At 42.4% G+C, this 22,448-nt stretch overlaps 2 protein-coding genes across 4 annotated transcripts in view; both read left to right on the forward strand.

Annotated features, from left to right (window-relative positions):
* Positions 1 to 5,311, forward strand: part of KCNJ10 (potassium inwardly rectifying channel subfamily J member 10) — a 31,902-nt gene extending 26,591 nt beyond the window's left edge. The window contains exon 2 of the mRNA XM_010360773.2: positions 1,073 to 5,311. Coding sequence (XP_010359075.1) covers positions 1,073 to 2,212 — 1,140 coding nt within the window. The 3' untranslated portion in view covers positions 2,213 to 5,311. The remainder of the gene's footprint in view (positions 1 to 1,072) is intronic.
* Positions 5,312 to 11,603: 6,292 nt separating this feature from the next.
* Positions 11,604 to 19,121, forward strand: PIGM (phosphatidylinositol glycan anchor biosynthesis class M). Of its 3 annotated transcripts, none has more exons than XM_010360774.1 (2): positions 11,604 to 13,236; positions 18,348 to 19,121. In XM_010360774.1, the coding sequence occupies exon 1, from the start codon at positions 11,876 to 11,878 to the stop codon at positions 13,145 to 13,147; it is 1,272 nt and encodes a 423-aa protein (XP_010359076.1). In that variant the 5' UTR covers positions 11,604 to 11,875; the 3' UTR covers positions 13,148 to 13,236; positions 18,348 to 19,121. The 3 variants fall into 3 exon arrangements, 2 of the variants coding, with proteins under 2 accessions (XP_010359076.1, XP_010359077.1); XM_010360775.1 differs by having other exon boundaries at positions 11,604 to 13,148; XR_004058837.1 differs by lacking the exon at positions 11,604 to 13,236 and adding an exon at positions 13,512 to 13,564.
* The last annotated feature ends 3,327 nt before the right edge of the window (positions 19,122 to 22,448 follow it).

Below are 22,448 nucleotides of genomic sequence, written 5' to 3' on the forward strand. Positions count from 1 at the left end.
GTTTCAACATGTTGTTTCTCCTCCACCACTGCTTATTTCTTTTTGTTCAAATCCCATCTGTACTCTTCCTAACACTGCCCTAGACTGTAACTCAGACCAAATTTCCCCAGATAATGCAAACAGATGATGATGACGATAAAAAATGAAATGGTCTAGGTGCTTAGAGAGCATCTTGAAGGGTAAAAGAATGGGTAGTTTCTGCTATTCTCTGAACCAGATGAATATCTTAGTATCACCAGTGGGTATTGGCTTGGGGGTAGAGCAGAGAATGAAGAAATTAAGGGTGTGTGTGTGTGTGTGTGTGTGTGTGTGTGTGTGTGTGTGTGTGTGCGTGTGTGTGTTAAGGGGGATTGGTCCAGACGGATTTCAACAGGATAGCTTGTCTTGCTTCATAGCCATTCATGAGGGTGGGGAGGGATCCTATTTCAAAATTAGAGATCTTCGGAGTACTGGTTTTGTGGTGAAGGCTCTCATTAGTCTCAGCCTCACCTTCAAGGAACTGTGAAGCTACTACTCTTTCCTTTCTGCCTCTCTTCCTCTAAGAATTACAAATATCAGACTGTATTGCACTTATTTGCTTACCAAATAGGCATCTTTCTCACTAGGCTGTGAGTTCTTGGAGAGCAGAATGATATCATTTTATTTTATTTTATTTTTTTATTTTTTTTGAGATGGAGTCTCGCTCTGTCACCCAGGCTGGAGTGCGGTGGCACGATGTCAGCTCACTGTAACCTCTGTCTCCCGGGTTCAAGCGATTCTCCTGCCTCGGCCTCCCAAGTAGCTGGGACTACAGGCTCATGCCACCATGCCCAGCTAATTTTTGTATTTTTAGTAGAGACAGGGTTTTGCCATGTTGGCCAGGCTGGTCTTGAACTCGTGACCTCCGGTGATCTGCCCGCCTCGGCCCCTGCACAGTGCCTGGCACATAGCAAGTGCTCAAAAAATATTTGGTAATACAAGAACACATAAGTGACACCCAAATGAATGTTAATTCCTCCCTCCCTTGGGGTGGGGGTTAGGAGTCAGCTGGATTTCTACGATAACCTCCATTATGCTCTCTTGCTCCCTCCAGATGACGTCAGTTGCCAAGGTGTATTACAGTCAGACCACTCAGACAGAAAGCCGGCCCCTAATGGGCCCAGGGATACGACGGCGGAGAGTCCTGACAAAAGATGGTCGCAGCAATGTGAGAATGGAGCACATTGCCGACAAGCGCTTCCTCTACCTCAAGGACCTGTGGACAACCTTCATTGACATGCAGTGGCGCTACAAGCTTCTGCTCTTCTCTGCTACCTTTGCAGGCACATGGTTCCTCTTTGGCGTGGTGTGGTATTTGGTAGCTGTGGCACATGGGGACCTGCTGGAGCTGGACCCCCCGGCCAACCACACCCCCTGTGTGGTACAGGTGCACACACTCACTGGAGCCTTCCTCTTTTCCCTTGAATCCCAAACCACCATTGGCTATGGCTTCCGCTACATCAGTGAGGAATGTCCACTGGCCATTGTGCTTCTTATTGCCCAGCTGGTGCTCACCACCATCCTGGAAATCTTCATCACAGGTACCTTCCTGGCGAAGATTGCCCGGCCCAAGAAGCGGGCTGAGACCATTCGTTTCAGCCAGCATGCAGTTGTGGCCTCCCACAATGGGAAGCCCTGCCTCATGATCCGAGTTGCCAACATGCGCAAGAGCCTCCTCATTGGTTGCCAGGTGACAGGAAAACTGCTTCAGACCCACCAAACCAAGGAGGGGGAGAACATCCGGCTCAACCAGGTCAATGTGACTTTCCAAGTAGACACGGCCTCTGACAGCCCCTTCCTTATTCTACCCCTTACCTTCTATCATGTGGTAGATGAGACCAGTCCCTTGAAAGATCTCCCTCTTCGCAGTGGTGAGGGTGACTTCGAGCTGGTGCTGATCCTAAGTGGGACAGTGGAGTCCACCAGTGCCACCTGTCAGGTGCGCACTTCCTACTTGCCAGAGGAGATCCTTTGGGGCTACGAGTTCACACCTGCCATCTCACTGTCAGCCAGTGGTAAATACATAGCTGACTTCAGTCTTTTTGACCAAGTTGTGAAAGTGGCCTCTCCTAGTGGCCTCCGTGACAGCACTGTACGCTACGGAGACCCTGAAAAGCTCAAGCTGGAGGAGTCATTAAGGGAGCAAGCTGAGAAGGAGGGCAGTGCCCTTAGTGTGCGCATCAGCAACGTCTGATGACCTGTTCCCACTCCCCCATTCCTCTGGTCTCTTTTCCTCTCTTTCAATGCCCTGGTAAGGAATACTATCCGGATTTACTGGAGATCCTCCGAAGCACCCATCCTCCACCCCCTCTTCTTTAACCCAGTGGCCTGTTGGTAGCTTAGGCCAACTGGAGTCCAGGTTTCCCTCCCACGGTCCCCTTTCCACTCCTCCCGCTTCTGCCCCAATACATATACCTCCCTTAAGCCAGGATGGGGGAAAGAGAGGGATTAGGCTGAAGTGGCTTAGAAGGCCTCAGCCATGCTTGGATACTCACATTAGGAGGATCATGTGGTTGGACGGACAGACTCCCCCCACCTCCCGCCAACACCATGAAGTTTGGTGACTTGAGGCTGGAGCTCCCTCTGCTACCTTTCCATCTAGCAAGTTCCCAAAGGCAAGACTCTCTCTGATGGTCATTTTGTGGTCTGTGCTTTCAGAAATACAGGTATCTGATAGCAATGTATCCTAGGGTTTCTACCAACCTCTGTTGAAAGAAGCCAGGGTTTGCCACCATGAAGCTGATTTCTGCTGGTGACTTCTGACCATAACCTAGAATCATGGTCACCACTATTTTTACTCTACAGTTTGTCAAGTGAACACTCTCAGGATACCCAGTTCCTTCATAGCCTGTTCTCAGAGAATTGGAGTTGGCCCAAGAAACATAAACATATAACCACCCATATCTATCCTGGATTCTGAACTCTTTAATTTGGAGTGACTAACACAAGTTGTTGTCTAAACCTTTAAACCTATCTTCCAGGCAGCCCAGAGAAGATCTGTTTCCCTGTGTCCTGTGAATGGAAGGACACAAGCCAATATGTTCCTTTGAAAAGAGTCCAGTACCAAGGCCCCATGGAAAGGCCTGAAAATAATATTCCAGATTACATTGTACCTGACTTCTCTTCTTCCTTTCCTGCCCAGCCTAGATCCTTCTTCCTTAACCCCAACTCTTTGGGAGAAGGGAGGGAAAATGCAAGGGCCTTCCTCTCTTAACACAGATGCTCAAGTAAAACTAGATTCACAGGGCACAGATTCCCCAGAAAGTTAACCCAATCTCACCATGAGGGATGGGTAAATTCTCAGATTTCCAAACTGCTGTACAGTGCCTCTGAGAATTGGTGATGCTTTGTTAAGGTTTGGGCAGAAGCAGAACTCTGTGGCTGGCAGCCACTATTCTCAGTTACACCTCCCAGTGCCCTTCTGAAAAGTGCCAGCTATTTCATTAGGCAGTGTTGGAAGGAGAGGAAATTATACCCGCTGATCAAATATCCATGGCTTCCCTCAGCCATTCCTGAGACTTGGTATAAAATGAAGAAAATCAGTGTCATCTCTGCTCTCCTCTACCATGAGGCCATTTTCAGGCAAGTTAAAAAGCAGACTTTAAGAGATCAGACACAGCCTATTCCTTGTTCCCTGGTGGGGTCTGTGGTAAGGGTCAGGGAAGGGCATATAAACACCAGAGCTTTATCCAAAGCCCCAAATCCCTGGAGTGCTTTCTGGTCTCACTTTGGTACCAAGGAAGCCCCACATAGTGGTACTGCATAGTCCCGCTATGAATCAAGTGGCAGTTTATTTAAGGTGGTCTCAGCCAATTGTTACAAGCTACAGAATATATACATGCATCTATGTACAGAGCCTTGCAGAGAAACACAAAATTTTGAGGCTAGACCCATGATCGCCACCTACTATAATTGCACAAGGTCTTGTTATATTAATCTCTCCTTGAACTCAACTAACTATATCTTGAAAATGAAGACCCTTCAGTGTCCATCTACTGTAAACCCCACCATTACCTTCTAGTTGGCATAAAAACAAGAACCACAAAAACTTGAAAAATCTGAAACAGAGAACAGAAGGCCAAGAGTCAGCTTCTGCATTCTCAACTTTATTCAACATTAGACTTACCTGATTTCTTCTGTGTGTAGGGACAAGATGTACTGCTGTGTGAGTGTGTGTGTGTGTGTGTGTGTGTATCTGTACCTTCTTATCCATTGGCAAGTTAACCTCCATCTGGTTTATTTTGCTATGCTATGCTTCCTTCCTGAAGGTATTACATTCTTCCCATTCCCCTGCTATCCTAAGCCCCCAGACTCAAGCCTCTAGACTCTTGGATGACAAACTGAGAAGGAAACATTTTCTGACTTACCCTTTTGGAATCTCCTCCGTTATTATCCCAGGCTTTGCTTTAAGTTGCACTTTAAATCACACCATCCTATTAATGCAATCTGGCATCTTCTCCCATAAGCCCCCCACAGGGAACAACTACCCCCAACCTTAACTCTAAATCATTCTTTAGACTACAGCCTGTCTCCTCTGACCTGAAATCCTCTTTTAGGCAATAGGCCGAGTTTCAGAAGCAGCCAGGTCTGGTGAGAAATGGGCCCCCATACCAACCGTGGACTTGGAATATCAGGACAGTAGTAGGCACAGCTGTAAAAAGGGGAGATTTCAGAAGACGGGCAAAACAACTGATGGGGGAAGATATCTGGGGTGTGAAGATGAGAAAAAAATGATGCTGAGGGACCTAGTGAAATCAATGAAACTCTTGAGTCTTGCTTAGGCTCACAAATAAGAAGTGGGGAGGCTTGGGAAATTAGGGTATGACACATACGAAAGGTTTATCTAAGAAGAAAGAAACAGAGATAATATATATATAGAAAGATGTATATAGATGTATATATGCCCAAATATATTGAATGTACAGAAGGGAAATATTCAGAGACTTTAGCATTGGGGGCAGATATCTTGGCCTGGTTATGGGGTAGGACACCCAGATTTTTAGACTTACAATCAGTGGTCCAGGTTTCAACATGGAAGTGAGATAGCTGATGAAGGATTTCAAGTCTGGAAATGGGAAAGGGAGGGGTAGAAGTTCCTTTTCAGAAATAAAGAGGCATTCATGAAGGCTTTTGTTGAATCCTCTGCTACTGACAGGACCAGGAAGAGAGGAACTCGGAGGACAATAGGGAGGGGAAATCTTGGAAAATCTACCACTTAAACACTGTTGTGCCCCCATCCGCAGCAGCGTCCTGCCACTGTAGAGCCTTTTTAAAATAAATAAAATAAAATAAAATAAAATAAAATAAAATAAAATAAAATAAAGCACCCTTTTGTTTCCCTTTCATGAAGTACAGTGTATTTCCCTGTCTTCCACAGGGGTGGGAGCTGCTATTTATTGTTCTAGCCCCTGAAATTCAACTCAGGAGCTGAACACCTTGGTGTATGGGAGGCACTAATGGGAAGCCTCAACCCTCGAATCCAAATGTCAGGACTAATAGCTGTTGGGCCCAAGATCTCCCAAGGTCGAGGCCCAGCCTTTTGTGTGGCTGCAAGCAGCCCAAAGAGAAAGCTATGGATTCCAGAAGAGTTCCAATCTTGGAATTTGGGTGTGGAGGGTGATGCTTTGGTTTTGATGCTTCTGAATGAAAACAAGTAGGGTTACCAGCGGCTCTAAGGGATGGTGAAGTTCCCATGAGAAGCTTCCAAAACCTCTGCAATGTGCTTCACCCCATTATTCCCCCAACCCCTGTCAGCCTAATAAAATCATCCAGGAGTTTCCCTATAAGGTCTGAGCAGATAAAGGAAGCCAGTTATACTATTGCTACAAGTCCGGGACACTGTGCCCTCCCCACGGCTGCTCTCCTGGTCCTTTACTCTTGCTAGCTAACCTAGTTCACTTGTACAGTAACACACTACCTTTGCTGGAAAGTTAGCATGGGCTCAGTAATGGCCAACTCTACTGACGCAGAAGTATTTAGGCATGGTTCTTCTATTCATTGCACTAAGGACTAAACCAGGTCAAATTTACCTAGGAAAAAAAGGTGTGTAAGATTTGTTTTGTTTTTGTCTGTTAAGAATAAGCTACTAAATAAAATGGATGACTCTTTGGTTGTCACTCTAGCTTCTTTTAGAAATCTAAACCAATACTGTCAAGGCCTGAACTCATAGGCCTACCCATGAGCATGGAGGGTTGAATTAGGCTGTGCTGGAAGAACTTCTGACTTCATGGCCAAGCCCCTTCTGTTTAATTTTTCTCTCATGCTTTAGCGAGTTCCTTTCACATTCGGTTTTCATGGGACAATACTGAAAAAGCATTAAGACCCAAGAGTATGAAAATTGGCTCAGCTTAATCCATAAAAGTCAAGTTGCTTTGGATCCTGGGCATTGTCCCTTTTGGCCAGTGATCACAAGCCCAATTTCCCTTCCATGCTACCATGTAGTCTTGTTGCCAGTTTTCCTTATATATCCTCAAGGTTCTTTGTAAGCTTATTCCTTCAATCACTAGGCATTTCTTCCCCCAAATCTCAAAGAAATGGATTTCTCTTCTATCCTTGTCTGTCAGTAGCCTGAGAAAGATCTGGTTGTTAACATCCAGCTCTGAATTTTCTCTGATGAGAGGCAAAAGACCCTACAGTCACTGACTCTTGTTCCCCAGAAGTGGAAGGAGAGAGAGAGGAGGAAGGAGAAAATTGGGTCTCTTATCATGATCAATAAATACTTAAGTACAACATTTAGGAAATACTAGGAATGAATCCTAAGACATATGAGATATTTAAGATATAGGACATGTATAGTTCCCAAAAGGCATAAAAGGTTGAAGAAACCTACAAACTTGTAAGGAAACAGAAATAAAACAAGTAGCATACAAATATAACAAAAGGCAATATAGCAGGTACCATGTACTAATGTCAGATATGACATTAGCAGAATGTTCCCAAAAGAGCGAGATCTCTGTGGGAAATATTTCACAGGAACAGGAACTAGGCAAGGGAAGGTACCAATCTAACAGGTTTGGTTAGAATACATTAAGATTCAAGAAAAATCAGCAAATGCTGAGTCCCTATTATGTGGAAGGTATCATTCAGCTAACAAAGAAATACAAGACATGATGCATGAATCATGGGATATACAGTCATGGTGCTTTCCACCTGCTATTCCTTCTGTGGAACTCTCCCCACTGCCTGCCAACTTCCAACTTTCTTTCTTTTTTTTTTTTTTTGAGACGGAGTCTTGCTCTGTCGCCCAGGCTGGAGTGAGTGCAGTGGCGCGATCTCAGCTTACTGCAACCTCCGCCCTCGGGTTCAAGTGACTCTCCTGCCTCAGCCTCCTGAGTAGCTGGGACTCCAGGCACATGCCAACACGCATGGCTAATTTTTGTAATTTTAGTAGAGACAGGGTTTCACCATATTGGTAAGGCTGGTCTCCAGCTCCTGACCTCAGGTGATTCACCCACCTCGGCCTCCCAAAGTGCCGGAATTGCAGGCATGAGCCACTGTGCCTGGCCAACTTTCTTAACTCTTACACTATGCCCATCTGAGATCAAATAAATCCCCTTAAAAGCTAGAGCACTTACCACAGCTGCATTTGTATATTACTTGTCAATTTATTTGACTAATGTCTGTGTAGCTTACTAAACTTCAAGTGTCATGTGAATGGGATTCATGTCAAGTGTTTGGTCACGAGTACAGCCCAGCACCTCATATAGTGTCTGACATGTATGATGTTTGATAAATGAGCAGGAGGGAAAGAAAGAGAAGAGAGAAAGAACTAGTCTAAAGTATGCAGTGGAGCTTGTATATCTTGTTAATTACTATAAAAGAGTTAGATAACGAGCATGACATAATTACTGTTAAAAATAGAACAGAAAATAAACATCACTGTTTTGAGAAGGGAGAGACTATTTCACCTGTTAAGGTCTGGGAAGAGCTCACAGAGGAGTTGAGGCTTGGGTTCAACATTTAAAAACCAAATAGCATTTAAGTAAGTAAAGAGAAACAGGTCTCTTTGTAGGAAGTACAGCATGAACTAAGTATCATGAGAAGAAAGCACAAGGCATATTTTGGGAACAGTAAACCTAAAACAGAGGTTTTACAGGCGAATAGGATGGAAAGGTAAGGTAAAGTCAGAAAGTGGGGGGACTGAATGTCAGGCTAAAGGTTCATTATTTTTTTTCTTTAGGCAGTCAGGAACCACTGAAGATGGTTGACGGAGGAAAGAATCTAAGTGAAGTACTATCAATTAATATCAATCTGGCAGTAGAACTGAGACATAAGACATTAAATCAGTTAAGAGATTTTTAAAGCTTGAGGGAAAGACAATTGCCACAGATCCTGGTATAGTATAGTATAGTATAGGTGTTCGCTACGTATTATTTGAGTTGTTGAAGGTCTGAACTAAGGTGCAGGATGCTGGGCATGGAAAGAATTAGAAATATATTCCAAAGAAATGACAAAGCAAGACATATGAACAAAATCTAGTGAAAAAGGAAGTGATTAAAGTAGTCAAGGTTCTAGCAGGAAACAGATGGTACACTCAAAGGGCTAGTGGACATGTCTTAATGAAGAAATTATTTGCAAAGGTATGGGCAAGTTTAATAAATCAACAAGATATGGTGATGTACCCAGGCACTCGCAAAGCAGGAAGACTTTACCAGCCTTAAACCTAAAGGGACAGTTACTGGAACCATGAGACTTTACCCAAAGGAAAGAGCTATAGCTTCAACGGGAGCCATGGCTTTAGGTGAGGAACTCCAGACACTGTCAAAGATCTGCTAGTGCCTTCCACTGGTCTATTCTAATGGGAAGCCAGAGAATAAGGGAGATTGAGTAATGCTACCCATACAGCCTAACCTCTTGGAACACAGAACAGGGCAAAAAAGATGAATAGAGGATATGGAAGGGTAATGAGAGTCTATACAGCATAGTGAACAAGGACAAGGTTCCTGCTAGGGAAACTAAAGTTGAGCGATCCATGTTTGTGCTTTCCTTAGTCACTGGCTCTAAAAGGATAGAAATCTAGGAGCAGATAGTGAAAGGGGGAATTAAGAAGGACTGTAAGTAACAGTCCAAGAGGTAATGAACAGTTGAGCATTTGAAAAAATGTAACTCTTTCAGAAAGAGGTGAGACGATACATCCCTAAACCCAATGCAAAAAGTTCAATATGGAGTCCTCAGACCCTGTGATGTATCTCTTCCACCCACAAATAGTAACTAAAGTTGGACCTCTCTGTCCAATTTGTTTTACAGACTCCAGTCTCTTCTTTGTTCCCACAACTACTATCTACATCTCAATCCTTTGGCTTCAGTGACATGCTTAGTTTTTTTTATTTTTTATTTTTTTATTTTTTATTAGTTGTTTTATCTGTCTAAATTTGGCGCCTCCCATCTCTCTACTAGGACAGCCATGTAGGGACAGATTGACTGAGACCTTTTTTGCCATACTACTGGAACCAATCCAGCCACAAGAACCCTTACTTAGTTAATCCTCAGACACCTACCTCCTATATTTTCTATCTTAGGGAACTAAGCCTCACTTATCCATTATTTGTAGAAGAAAAGAATAAATCAGAGGTAGAAAGAGTCACAGTGAGAAAGAATATCCAGAATATCCAGATAAGAGATCAATAAGAGAAAACACAGGAAAATTAGAATTTGTGATCAACATTTTATTGGCAAGTCAGCCACATAATGATTAAGATATTCTAGGTCAGACAGACTGGGTTTTGAGTTCTAGCTCTGCCACTAGTTAGCTATGTGACTTAGGAAAATTACTTAATCTCCATAAGCCTTGGTTTTCTTCATTTGTAAAAGTGGGACTATCTACCTTACAGAAAAAGTATTTAGCATAATGCCTGGTACATTGCAAATGAGTCCTCAACAAATCCAGCTATTTATAAATAATAATAATAATAATCATCATCATTATATGAGTGGTGATGTGCTGTCACTATATACATGGCTAATATACTGCAAAAAAATGGTTAGAATTATCAATCTAAGGCATGTAATTATGCCAAGGCATATAAAAGGACATAGAGATATCACAAGATGAATATGGAATATATAAGATTAACACAGTTCATCTCCAAAGGATAAATGTGAAATGTAGGATGGATGAGCAGCAGGTAGTCCTGGTAGCTGCATGTTCAGACTGGATGAAGTCACCTCCTTTTCTTATTCTAGTCTAGAAGACTTCCCCTAGGAAACAGGCTCATTCTGTAAAATCCAACTAGTCAGTATTTACCAAACATTTACCATGTACCTAAGACTACAATAAATTACAAATAATTGAAAAAATTAAGGATAAGATATAATTTCGACCCCCAAGAACCCTACAATCTCTTGTGAGGGCTATGAATACAATCTAAAATAAAGTATCAAATTCTACAATGTGGGCTATGTAAGTACACTAAGTGACCACAAAAAGGGAAGAGCTAATGGGTTACAGTCCTTGGTGAGAAATTCATGGAAGCTGGGTTGGAGTGGGGTGGCAGGAGCAGGGGACCTTGACATACATAAAGGATATTTAAAAGGGAAAATAACTGGGAGTTGGGAGCAATCCAAAGATTCCCCTCTAGAAATATTCTGGTAGGAGGAACCTCTAAAATCAATTCAACTTTACTGAATGGCTACTAGTGCTGTGTTAAATGTTGAGGTAGAGAAAAGAACAAGATAATCTCTGATATCGAGGAATTCAAAGTGTCCTGATGGAAAACTAGGAGAGCAAAACAAACAAAAACAGTTATTACAAAGCTGTGTGACAAATGCTGTAACAAAGGAATGACCAGGGAGTTCTGGAGCACTGAGAGAACTTTCAGTAGCATGGAAGGGTCTTCCATGTGAGTGATTTTCTGGAGCTTAGATCCTGTCCGCCGCAGTCCACCAGTCCTCGGACAGGGGAGGGGACTGGCATCTAAGTCATTCATTCTGAGTGATGAGGAAGTGAGTGGGAGCTGGGAGCTAACACTTGCACTGAGGCCTGAAGGGTTGAGTAGGTGTTTGCCAGAGTGATTGGGGAGGGGATGGCAACTTTGACAGAAGAAATACCAAACACAAAGGTACTGAGGCATAAGGAGTTGACAAGTTTAGGAATTTTGTGACGCTTTCCTGTCTTCTTTCCCATCACCTTCACTTAGGGTTGCAGGATAAAATACAAACTGCCCACTTAAATCTGAATCTCTGATTACCAACTAACAATTTTAAAATATAAGTATGCCTCCAATATTGCATGGGACATACACACTCAGCCCCCTTCAACTCATCCTGTCCTGTCCGGGGCCCCACAAATCCCCGGTGAATACCGGCGAGCTCGTGGAGTAGAGCATGAGAAGGCTTATCTTCCTTTCACTCCTACATTTTTCACTCTCGGGTCTCCAGCCCAGGACTGAGGGATGTAGGGCGCAGCCCGCAGCTCGCTACGCGTCGGAGGCTTTTCCTCTGAGGACTGGAAACGGGGCGCGGGAAAAGGCCGGTGGGGCTGGGGGTTGTCACTTACGAAGAAATCTCACTCCGCTCCATAAAATCCTGGATCCAGTGCCGGATTTCCCGGCAAGCGGACGTCTCTCCGCCCAGGGACCGGAAATCCCGCCTCCGCCGGAAGAAGAAGCGGAAGTGAGACCGCCTATCCAGAGGAAGGCAAGTGTTTGGCTCCGGCGGCTGAGAATCCCGCGCGGGGCTGGAGACAGGTAGCAGTACAGGGGCGGGGCTTCATGACGGAAGTGGTAGTCCGCAGTTGTTTCGGTTGGCATCTTAGCGGGTGGGAGATGCGGCGGCCACCTGCTGCGAGGAACCGAAGGGAAGGTTAGAGGTACGAAGGCAGTTTGGAGCTGGGGCTGAGCAGCTGTCGCACAGTCAGATCATGAGCTCGACCAAGCACTGGGGTGAATGGCTCCTTAACTTGAAGCTGGACCCCGCCGGCATGTTTGGTGTGGCCTTTCTAGCCAGAGTCGCCTTGGTTTTCTATGGGGTCTTCCAGGACCGGACCCTGCACGTGAGGTATACGGACATTGACTACCAGGTCTTCACCGATGCCGCGCGCTTTGTCACGGAGGGGCGCTCGCCTTACCTGAGAGCCACGTACCGTTACACCCCGCTGCTGGGTTGGCTCCTCACTCCCAACATCTACCTCAGCGAGCTCTTTGGAAAGTTTCTCTTCATCAGCTGCGACCTCCTCACCGCTTTCCTCTTATACCGCCTGCTGCTGCTGAAGGGGCTGGGGCGCCGCCAGGCTTGTGGCTACTGTGTCTTTTGGCTTCTTAACCCCCTGCCTATGGCAGTATCCAGTCGAGGTAATGCGGACTCGATTGTCGCCTCCCTGGTCCTGATGGTCCTGTACTTGATAAGGAAAAGAGTCGTCGCGTGTGCAGCTGTGTTCTATGGTTTCGCGGTGCATATGAAGATATATCCGGTGACTTATATCCTTCCCATAACTCTCCACCTGCTTCCAGATGGCGACAATGACAAAAGCCTCCGTCAATCCCGGTATACTTTCCAGGCTCGTTTGTACGAGCTCCTGAAGAGGCTGTGTGATCGGGCTGTGCTGCTGTTCCTAGCAGTTGCTGGACTCACGTTTTTTGCCCTGAGCTTTGGTTTTTACTATGAGTACGGATGGGAATTTTTGGAGCACACCTATTTTTATCACCTGACTAGGCGGGATATCCGTCACAACTTTTCTCCATACTTCTACATGCTGTATTTGACTGCAGAGAGCAAGTGGAGTTTTTCCCTGGGAATTGCTGCATTCCTGCCACAGTTCATCTTGCTTTCAGTTGTGTCTTTCGCCTATTACAGAGACCTCGTCTTTTGTTGTTTTCTTCATACATCCATTTTTGTGACTTTTAACAAAGTCTGCACCTCCCAGTACTTTCTTTGGTACCTCTGCTTACTGCCTCTTGTGATGCCACTAGTAAGAATGACTTGGAAAAGAGCTGTAGTTCTCCTAATGTTATGGTTTATAGGGCAGGCCCTATGGCTGGCTCCTGCCTATGTTCTTGAGTTTCAAGGAAAGAACACCTTTCTGTTTATCTGGTTAGCTGGTTTGTTCTTCCTTCTTATCAACTCCTCCATCCTGATTCAAATTATTTCCCATTACAAAGAAGAACCCCTGACAGAGAGAATCAAATATGACTAGTGTATGTTCCACACCTTCTGCTACTGTGTTACATTCTGATTGTCTTGTATGGACCAGAAGAGAGCTTTGGGACATTTTTTCTGAACATTGTAAGGATTCTAGTGAAAGTTTCCGTGTTCCAACAGAATGTTTGTCTTGTATATAAAAGGGACAAAATAATTGAGGTCCACCTTCTAGGAAATCCTAGGACTCGTTTATTTGGGACATGGTGGGAATAAAGCGTAGGAGGACAAGCCGCAGACAAAACTCCTCAGACACCAAGTTAAAGAAGGAAGGGGTTTATTCGGCCGGGGGCATGGGCAAGACTCCTGTCTCAAGAGCCGAGCTCCCAGAGTGAGCAATTCCTGTCCCTTTTAAGGGCTCACAACTCTAAGGAGGTCCGCGTGAGAGGGTCGTGATCGATTGAGCAAGCAGGGGGTACGTGACTGGGGGCTGCATGCACCGGTAATTAGATAGGAATAAAACAGGATAGGGATTTTCACAGTGCTTTTCTATACAATGTCTGTAATCTGTAGATAACAGAACCGATTAGGTCAGGGGTCGATCTTTAACTACCAGGCCCAGGGTGTGGTGCCGGGCTGTCTGCTTGTGGATTTCATTTCTGCCTTTTAGTTTTTACTTTTCCTTTCTTTGGAGGCAGAAATTGGGCATAAGACAATATGAGGGGTGGTCTTCTCCCTTTAAAGGTTACATACTGGAAAGTGGAAAGGCTTATGAAACTATCAGATACTAAAAGATTCTTAAAATAGAGGAATATAGTTAGAGACATCAGGTTTAAGCCAGTATTTGTTCCTGTTTTACAATGCTTCTGTCTTAAGCTGTGTCTCAACTTTTAACCCCTATCTTTTCTTTCTAAAACTTTCCTGACAGCTGTGAAAATCCAAAAATATTCTTAGGCTGGGTATGGTGGCCCTTGCCTGTAATCCCAGCACTTGGGGAAGCTGAGGTGGGAGGGTCGCTTGAGTCCAGGAGTTCTAGACCCACCTGGGGCAAGATGGTGAGACCTAGTCTCCACAAAAAATAAAAAAACTTAGCCAGGTGTGGTGATGCACCCCTGTAGTCACAGCTGCATGGGAGGCTGAGGTGGGAGAATTGCTTGAGCCCAGAGCAAGACCCTGTCTCAAAAAAAAAAAAAAAAAAAAAGAAAGGAAAGGACAACTTTTTAGATATAAAAGTATTAAATAATACTAGGGTGCTTAGTATTGTTTCAAAGAGTTTTTAACTTCTATATTAAATGTGGGGGCTTAGAAGATAATCCAAAGACTTTGGGAGGCTGAGGTGGGCAGATCACAAGGTCAGGAGATTGAGACCATCCTGGCTAACACGGTGAAACCCCGTCTCTACTAAAAATACAGAAAATTAGCCAGGCCTGGTGGCAGGTGCCTGTAGTCACAGCTGCTTCTCAGGAGGGTGAGGCAGGAGAATGGTGTGAATCCGGAGGCAGAACTTGCAGTGAGCTGAGATGGTGCCACTGCACTCCAGCCTGGGCAAAAGAGCGAGACTCCATCTGGCGGGGGGAGGGGGGAAGATAATCCAAATAATTTAAATTGTAATCATGCTTCATGTATTTGTTTTATTACTTAGTTTTTTAGCACTTAGTCCCAGTGGTATTAGACTGGCATTTGGTTTCATACAAAAAGGATTAAATTTAAATCCATTCATGTTTAGACTGGAGGTATTACATTTTTAAAACTATCATCTTGCCTTTAATGTTTGAGGTCCTTAAACACACAAACTATTAGTACATTTCAGTATCCTCTTACCCCTTTGTTTTTAAGTTTTTGATTGCTAAAGCAAGATTTTTTTTCTTCTAGAATTTAAGTCAATCAAGTGTTATCTTTGCTGTAAAAATGGATAATGGTAGATTTTAGGTGATAAAACAACTTGTTAGTAAGACATTTCCTAGCTTAAAAAAAAAAAATCAAAAATTCCATGATAGAAATGCAGACCTGTGAGGGAAACTCCTGAAAAGCATATGAAGCATCCCAAAGAGCCATGGGTTTTCTAGACCAGGATATTTAGAGGGAGATTGTGGAAATGAGGCTTAGGTGGGCAGATCGTTTCCCTTATCATTATAATATTTCTGGGGGGAAAATGCTTTCTGAGTTGTTTAAACAAGCATCCTTACTTTTTTTTTTTTTTTTTTTAATTAAACAGCCTGTCTAGGCTTGGGAGTCCCTAACACTACGGTAGCAGTATATGAATGTGATTTTGTGATTGTGTTTTTTAAAAGATAAGTAATTTGATAAACTGTTCTTTTGCAGTCAAAAACACTCACAAATAAGACAAAAAGAGTTCCACAGTATTATATTTCATGTCAGTTCAGGCCTAAAAGCCTTTGCAAATAAGATGTCTATAGGCTGGTCACAATTAGCAATGTTATTATTGGCAGCACTTCTTGGATTGATACCTTTTGGGACCTTTCATTAGAAAGAGGGTAAGAATGGGGTGGTTTTGTATGGGCTCCTGTTTGGGGTAAAAATAGCAGAGTCAGTTGCTGAGGACAGTGACCTTCCTGATAACATTTAGTCTCATACCCATATTGGGTCTTGTCTTGAGGACCGTTTATATGTGCTTGTTTACTAGTGGCCTTCCAGCCATAGCATTCTTACCTTTTTTTCCTATTCTACAGCAAGAATTAAAAAAAAAATTATAGAGCCAGCAGGGGAGGAGGCAGGAAACAGAAATAGAATTTCATCATTCTAATATAATTGTCCCTTTTTTGTATTTGTGACTTTGTTTTATAATTATATTTACTTACTAATTATTATTTTTTAACATTCTTTATTATGGCTTACTCTTCATACTTAGAATTGAAATTGTTGGACATCACATGTATATTCACATTATAAATACATCATTCTTCCACTGTTAGACCTGCAGATTGCTTCCAGTTTTTAATATTCTAAATAAGACTTTCAACATTTTCTGGTTTTAACTCATTCTCTTAGGACATTCTTAGAAGTTAGAAACATTTCTGCTGGGATCTTTGGCGGGAACTTCAAACTTTAGATACTTTCCTGCAAGAAATACCAAAGAAAGGCAGGTGTTTCTTAAAGGAATGCAAAGGATATTTTGCAGTTTGTATGCAGCAAAACGTTTAGTTAGTAAGTTAACTAAAAAATTGGGTTAATTTGGTTTCTTGGGGGATTTTAATTTTTTAATTTGTTTTCTGGTTATCTAAAATCTTTTTTTTTTTTGCTTCTTATCACAATCCTTTTGTTTCCTTTTTAGTCCTTTAATAACACCTTCAAATTTTATAAGACTTTTACTTATTTCCTACATAATTCTTTTTTTTCTTATACCACCCCTTAAGATTGATATGTTCATTTACAGATAAGCATTAATTATTAAAGAGGGATGGTTCTCAAGATTGTGTGTGTTCTGAACAGAGGGAGCTACATAACATTTTCTTCTGTAATTGCCTTTGTAACGTCTTTAGAATGTGGTTCCTAAATATTCCTAGATAAATTCTCTTGATAGGCCCATTGGAAAGGCTAATACTCCCACCAGACTGCTTTGTTCCTCCCTGGCAAAAGAATTCTTAAAACCACTGATTTTAGTTACTGACTTCTCACCGTCTGGACTCTCACAAGATGTTTCAGAAGTTGTGTAGAACTTGTCTTTCAGTTAGTTGACTTGTGACTGAATTTATTGTTACTTCTCTAATATCAGTTGTTTTCTGCATTACCACCCTCTCCCCTAACCATCTGTACTATGAACAGGAAAGGAAAAAGATGGAAAATTATACCTAGGATTGTACCTAAATGCAACCTCTTGGTTCCCCCCACCCTTCATATTTTATTATAAACTATTTTAAGGACTGGGTGTGGTGGTTCATGCCTATAATCCCAATGCTTTGGGAGGCTGAGGCAGGAGGATCACTTGAGGACAGGAGTTTGAGACCAGCCTGGGCAACACAGTGAGACCCCCATCTGTACAAAAAAAAAAAAAAAAAAAAAAGTGCTACTCAGGAAGCTGAGGTGGGAGGACCACTTGAGCCCAGGATTTGAGGAGGTTATAGTGAGCTATGATTGTGCCACTGCACTCCAGCCTGGGTGACAGAGCAACATCCTGCCTCTAAAACGAAAAACTCCAGCTGTTTTATTTTATTTTTTACTTTTCTGAGACAAAATTTCGCTTTGTCTCCCAGGCTGGAGTGCAGTAGTATAATCATGGCTCACTGCAGCCTTGAACTCCCAGGCGCAAGTGATCCTTCCTCCTCAGCCTCCCAAGTAGCTGGGACCACAGGTATGTGCCACCATGCCTGGCTAATCCTTTTAGTTTTTGTAGAGATGAGGTCTTGCTATGTTGCAAGAGGGAGATAGCTTAAGTGATCTTCCCTCATTGGCTTCCCAAAGTTGGGATTACAGGCGTGAGCCACTGCACCCAGCCTGACTTTACTATTTTAAACATTACTTATATCGCCATCATCTAAATTCAACAACAATTTGCCATATTTGCTTTATGTATGGGTATAATTATATATATGTAATTTTTTGAACCATGTGAAGTTGCAAACATCATTGAACTTCACCACTAAATATATCAGCATGCATCTCCTAAAAATAAGGTATTTTCTTACAAAACCATAATTCTGTTATCTATTATTATTATAATTTAACATTCTGTCGTTTTCAAATTTCTTCAGGTATTTTTTGTTATATCTTAAAGAACAGACATTCTTGAATCTCAAAGTTTCTGAGGAAGGAAAGAACATGATGGATAATCCATAATTAGGAAGTTTGGAACTTTTCCTAGTCTTAAAAACAAAGTGAGAACTAAAGGGGTTTACCTTCTATCAAAGTTGAACAAATTAATTCTTTTATGTGTCATACTTTCTGCCTGTCTCCCTAAAAACATGGGGGTGGTAATCTCTTTGTTTTATCTGGTAGGTTTTTCAGATAAAAGCTTATACATGTTTGGAATATTAATATCTAACCCCCAACTCCAAGCTCTGCCCCAACAACAACAGCTAATTATTTTACATCTTGATAATGGTAAGTTTTTCATGATTAACCAATTTTGGGCACCTATTCCACCATATATGTTTTTATTTAATTTTCACAACAATACTTCAAAGTTGATATTCATATTCTAAATTTATAGATGAACAAAGAGGCTCAAAGATTAAGTAACTTGCTAATAAGGGATTTTTACCCATGCTTTTTCCATTATATTATGTTTTGAATTTTTCCAGAGTACCCAAACCCAGCAGATGCATACCGCTGCAAAATAAATGGAACTCAACACTGGCTCTGACAAGTGCAGTTCTCTCAGCTGTACCAAGTCACTGTCGTCTCCAAACTTCAATGATTCCAGACCTTTAACAACTCCCTTCCACATCGAAACCCTCTCTCACCAAATTGTGTAATTTCTTTGTTTACTGCTGGCTTCATCATGCACTTTTCCTTCATAGCCTGTTTTAAGAAGTTGATTTGCTGAACCACTTTTTAGCCAAGCTATTTGTAAATCAAGCTACACAAAATATGTGGCCATAATTTCCAAAAGGCACATGATCATTGTTAAATTTCTCTTGTTCTGCAGTGTGCATTCATGCAGTTAAAAATTGTCCTGCACTGATAGTATGGCATTAGAGAATAGACTCAGATCACTTGGGTTCAAATCCCAGTGCATGATCCTGAGCAAGATTATCATATCTAGATACATTAGTTTTTATCTGTGAAATGGGAATGATAGTATAATCTGCATAAAATTGTTGGTAAGGATTAAGTGAGTTGATATGCTCAAAGTGTGCATGCTGGCATAGAACACGCCACTGATTACAAGTCTTTATAAAGAAGGAGCTGTTCTGGCACTGTAAACTTGAACCTTTTTTTTCCCCAAATCTAATGGATATAGGCAAGGAACTTGTATTTATATAAAATAAATGTTTGACTACCTTTTATCATAAACTTTATTCTCATCTTGATCTGGTCCTTTGAAAAGATAATAAATACTGATATGTGAAAAATGTATGGACGGATTATTCAGATGTCTGGTTGAGGCTTAACAGTTTTGTGTATTTCTGTCAGACATTAAGCTGACTCTAAGCAGTGGAGGTTTGGTTTATGCCCCTAAATTACGCAGCACTTCTTTTCTCCATTGTATTGAGGGGTCATTCAGGGGTTGCTGTTCTGGAGATGGAAGCACATGTCTCCTGCCTGGGTCAGAAGCATCACAATAGCACAAGCATTTATTCAGCACTGGCCTAGGAGAACCATTCATTTAGTCAAAACAAGCATTTATATTCATTATCCTGAACAAAAACCAGACTAAATGAGAACATTTCTAGCTGCTCAGGCACTCTGCTAATTGCTGTGTCTGCTAGATAAAATGAAATGACACTTATAGTGACTATTTAAAAATAATTTGGAGCATGAATATTTGAAGCTCAGTTCATTTTACAAAGGAAATGTATAACCTCTGCTCTTCATTTTTTTTGGCAGTTATTTATAGATCCAGGCCCTGTGTCAAGTTCTGTAATAGATGAATAGACAGTCTATGCTCTTGAAGAGTTAACAGTAAAAACAGAAATATACCCCGCTGATAAAGTGTTATATAACACCCCATTCAGTTCCACAATGATGTGATTTGTGAAATGGAGGGGCAATAGGGCAAGGTAGAGGATATTTTTATTTGTATTTTACAGATACGAAAACAACTCAGAAACAAGTAACTTTCTAAGGCCAAATAGCTAGTTAATGGCAGGATCGGGGCTGGACCCCAGGTGTTCCGATTCTTACCTTTTTTTTTTTTTTTGGCAATTCCTTTTTAATGCTATCCGATGACAGGTGATTACAGTGGAAAACTTCACTTATTTAGCAAATGTCATTCACTTAGCAAACTACTTAGCAAAATGCCCTGAGTATCTTCTCTGTGCCAGGCATTGTTCTAGGCATCATAGATGCAGTGAGTGAGAGAGGGAGGCAAAGACCCTATCTTTATGGACCTTACATTTTCATGGGGAGGCAAAGAATAAGCAAGTACAGGATTGTGATGATGATATATCATAAAAATAAGGCAAATTAAGGAAGTAGAGGGTGATGGCGGTGCGGAGAGTGGAGTAGGTGCTACTTTAGATGAACTGGTTAGGAAGGTATTGTGGTGAGAGGGCACTTGAAGAGAGACCTGGAAAGTGAAGGCATGACCTTCATGCAACCATGGTGCGGGGAGGTAAGGGAAGAGCATTTCACTCAGCATCCCTCCTTGCTGAGTGAAAGCAGTGCGGAGGTCCTGAGGTAGCAATGAGCTTGGCAGGTTTAAAGAACAGTAAGGCAAGTATTACTGACTGGAGTGAGCAAGGAGCAACCAGAATCTAATTCACATTATCCAGCAGAACGACATGAATGCTAGTTGAAAAATACAATTAACATTAGCATTTTTACTGGCTTATAATGCAATAACTTTAAGCCCAACCTATTTTTTTCCCCTGACTTCTGAGCACATGTTAATATGTAAGGAAGATGAAACATATATGTAAACAACTTATATTTTAGTAATGGTACAAAATACTTTCACACATTTTGTGACATGGGAATTTTTTTAAATTCCATTTTCACAGATGAGACCCCTAAAGCTCAGAGTATATGCACTTTGCCCAAGGTCAGAGTTAGTAAGTGAGGCAGGACTAGACCCTAGATCTTCTGGAGCTAAATATACTACTCATTTCTCTGTACTACCCTTATCATTTAGCTATGGTGAACAGAAGATGACTCACTGGATTCTAGAAAGCAGGGAGTTCAGGAAAAACGTTGTCCAACCAATGATTCATTCATCTAGTAAATACTTAGGAGCCTACTTTGTGCCAGGCACTCAGCTAGCCTGGGGGTATAAGGATGGTTAAGACTAGAGTCCTGCCTTTAAGGAACTCATAGTGCCTGATGGAGGAGACTTGTGGAAAGAGGATTATAACTCAGTTATAGGCTAGAGAGTAAAATACACCTAAAGTAGTTTACTAATACATTAATTGGACAAAACTAGTGCAGAATCTGATATATACTAGGTACTGAGATGTTTGTTATCTTACCTGTTTTTTTTTTTTTTTTTTTTCTTTCTTTCTTTCTTTTTTGAGACGGAGTCTCGCTCTGTCGCCCAGGCTGGAGTGCAGTGGTGCGATCCTGGCTCACTGCAAGCTCCGCCTGCCGGATTCAGGCAATTCTCCTGCCTCAGCCTCCTGAGTAGCTGGGACTACAGGCGCCCGCCACCAGGCCCAGCTAATTTTTTGTATATTTGGTAGAGATGGGGTTTCACCGTGTTAGCCAGGATGATGTCAATCTCCTGACCTCGTGATCTGCCCGCCTCAGCCTCTCAAAGTGCTGGGATTACAGGCGTGAGCCACCGCGCCTAGCCTACCTGTTTTTCTTTAACATTGGTAACTACTGGGGGCTTTCTTTGAAACTTCCCTGCTTAAAATCAGTCAGTGATTAATCATACCTTTGATAATCCTTATTTTAGCTCATAAGACCTTTTATGATCTAACTCTTGCCTGCATCTCCAGCTTCATCTTGTACCTCGCCCCACCCTCCAATCATACCAAATTATACCCCCTCTTCATGCCTTTGCGCCTGCTGTTCCTTTGGCTAATATATCCTTCTCCTCTTGTCTTTCCTTACCAGCTAAGTTCAGTTAAGGATGACCTTTGTGAAACATTCTGTGATACAGTACCTCTATTGTATAGTGCAGATCACATTGTACTGTAATTTCCCATGTGTATGGCTGTGCAGTCTAGACTGTAGGCTCCCTAGGGATAGGGATTCTTTCTTTCTTTTTTTTTTTTAAGACGGAGTCTTGCTCTGTCTCCCAGGCTGGACTGCAGTGGTGCGATCTCGATCACTGCAAGCTCTGTCTCCTGGGTTTATGCCATTCTCCTGCCTCAACCTTCTGAGTAGCTGGGACTACAGGCGCCTGCCACCACGCCCGGCTAAGTTTTTGTATTTTTAGTAGAGATGGGGTTTCACTGTGTTAGGCAGGATGGTCTCGATCTCCTGACCTTGTGATCTGCCCACCTCGACCTCCCAAAGTGCTGGGATTACAGGCGTGAGTCACTGCGCCCAGCCCCAAGATAGGGATTATTTCTTATTCATTAATAATATTTTCCTGGGACTTTTCCAGATCCAAGCAAAGACAGACAGGAATAACCAGTATCATCGAGCTGCTGGGTTTGCTACTACTCTCCTAGGTTTGTTAAATTGAGTTGTATAGGAATCTGTCAAGTGGGAGCTGGGGATAGTGAGCTCCTTTGCACAGTGTGAATGGCGGGGGCTGTGAAAAAGAAGAGAAAACAGTTTCTCAGTGCCTA

Source organism: Rhinopithecus roxellana, chromosome 8, assembly GCF_007565055.1.
Source record: "Rhinopithecus roxellana isolate Shanxi Qingling chromosome 8, ASM756505v1, whole genome shotgun sequence".
Classification (NCBI taxonomy): domain Eukaryota; kingdom Metazoa; phylum Chordata; class Mammalia; order Primates; family Cercopithecidae; genus Rhinopithecus; species Rhinopithecus roxellana.

Coding starts and splice junctions, on each gene's coding strand:
- PIGM (XM_010360774.1), top strand. CDS start 11,876: ATGAGCTCGACCAAGCACTGGGGTGAATGGCTCCTTAACTTGAAGCTG.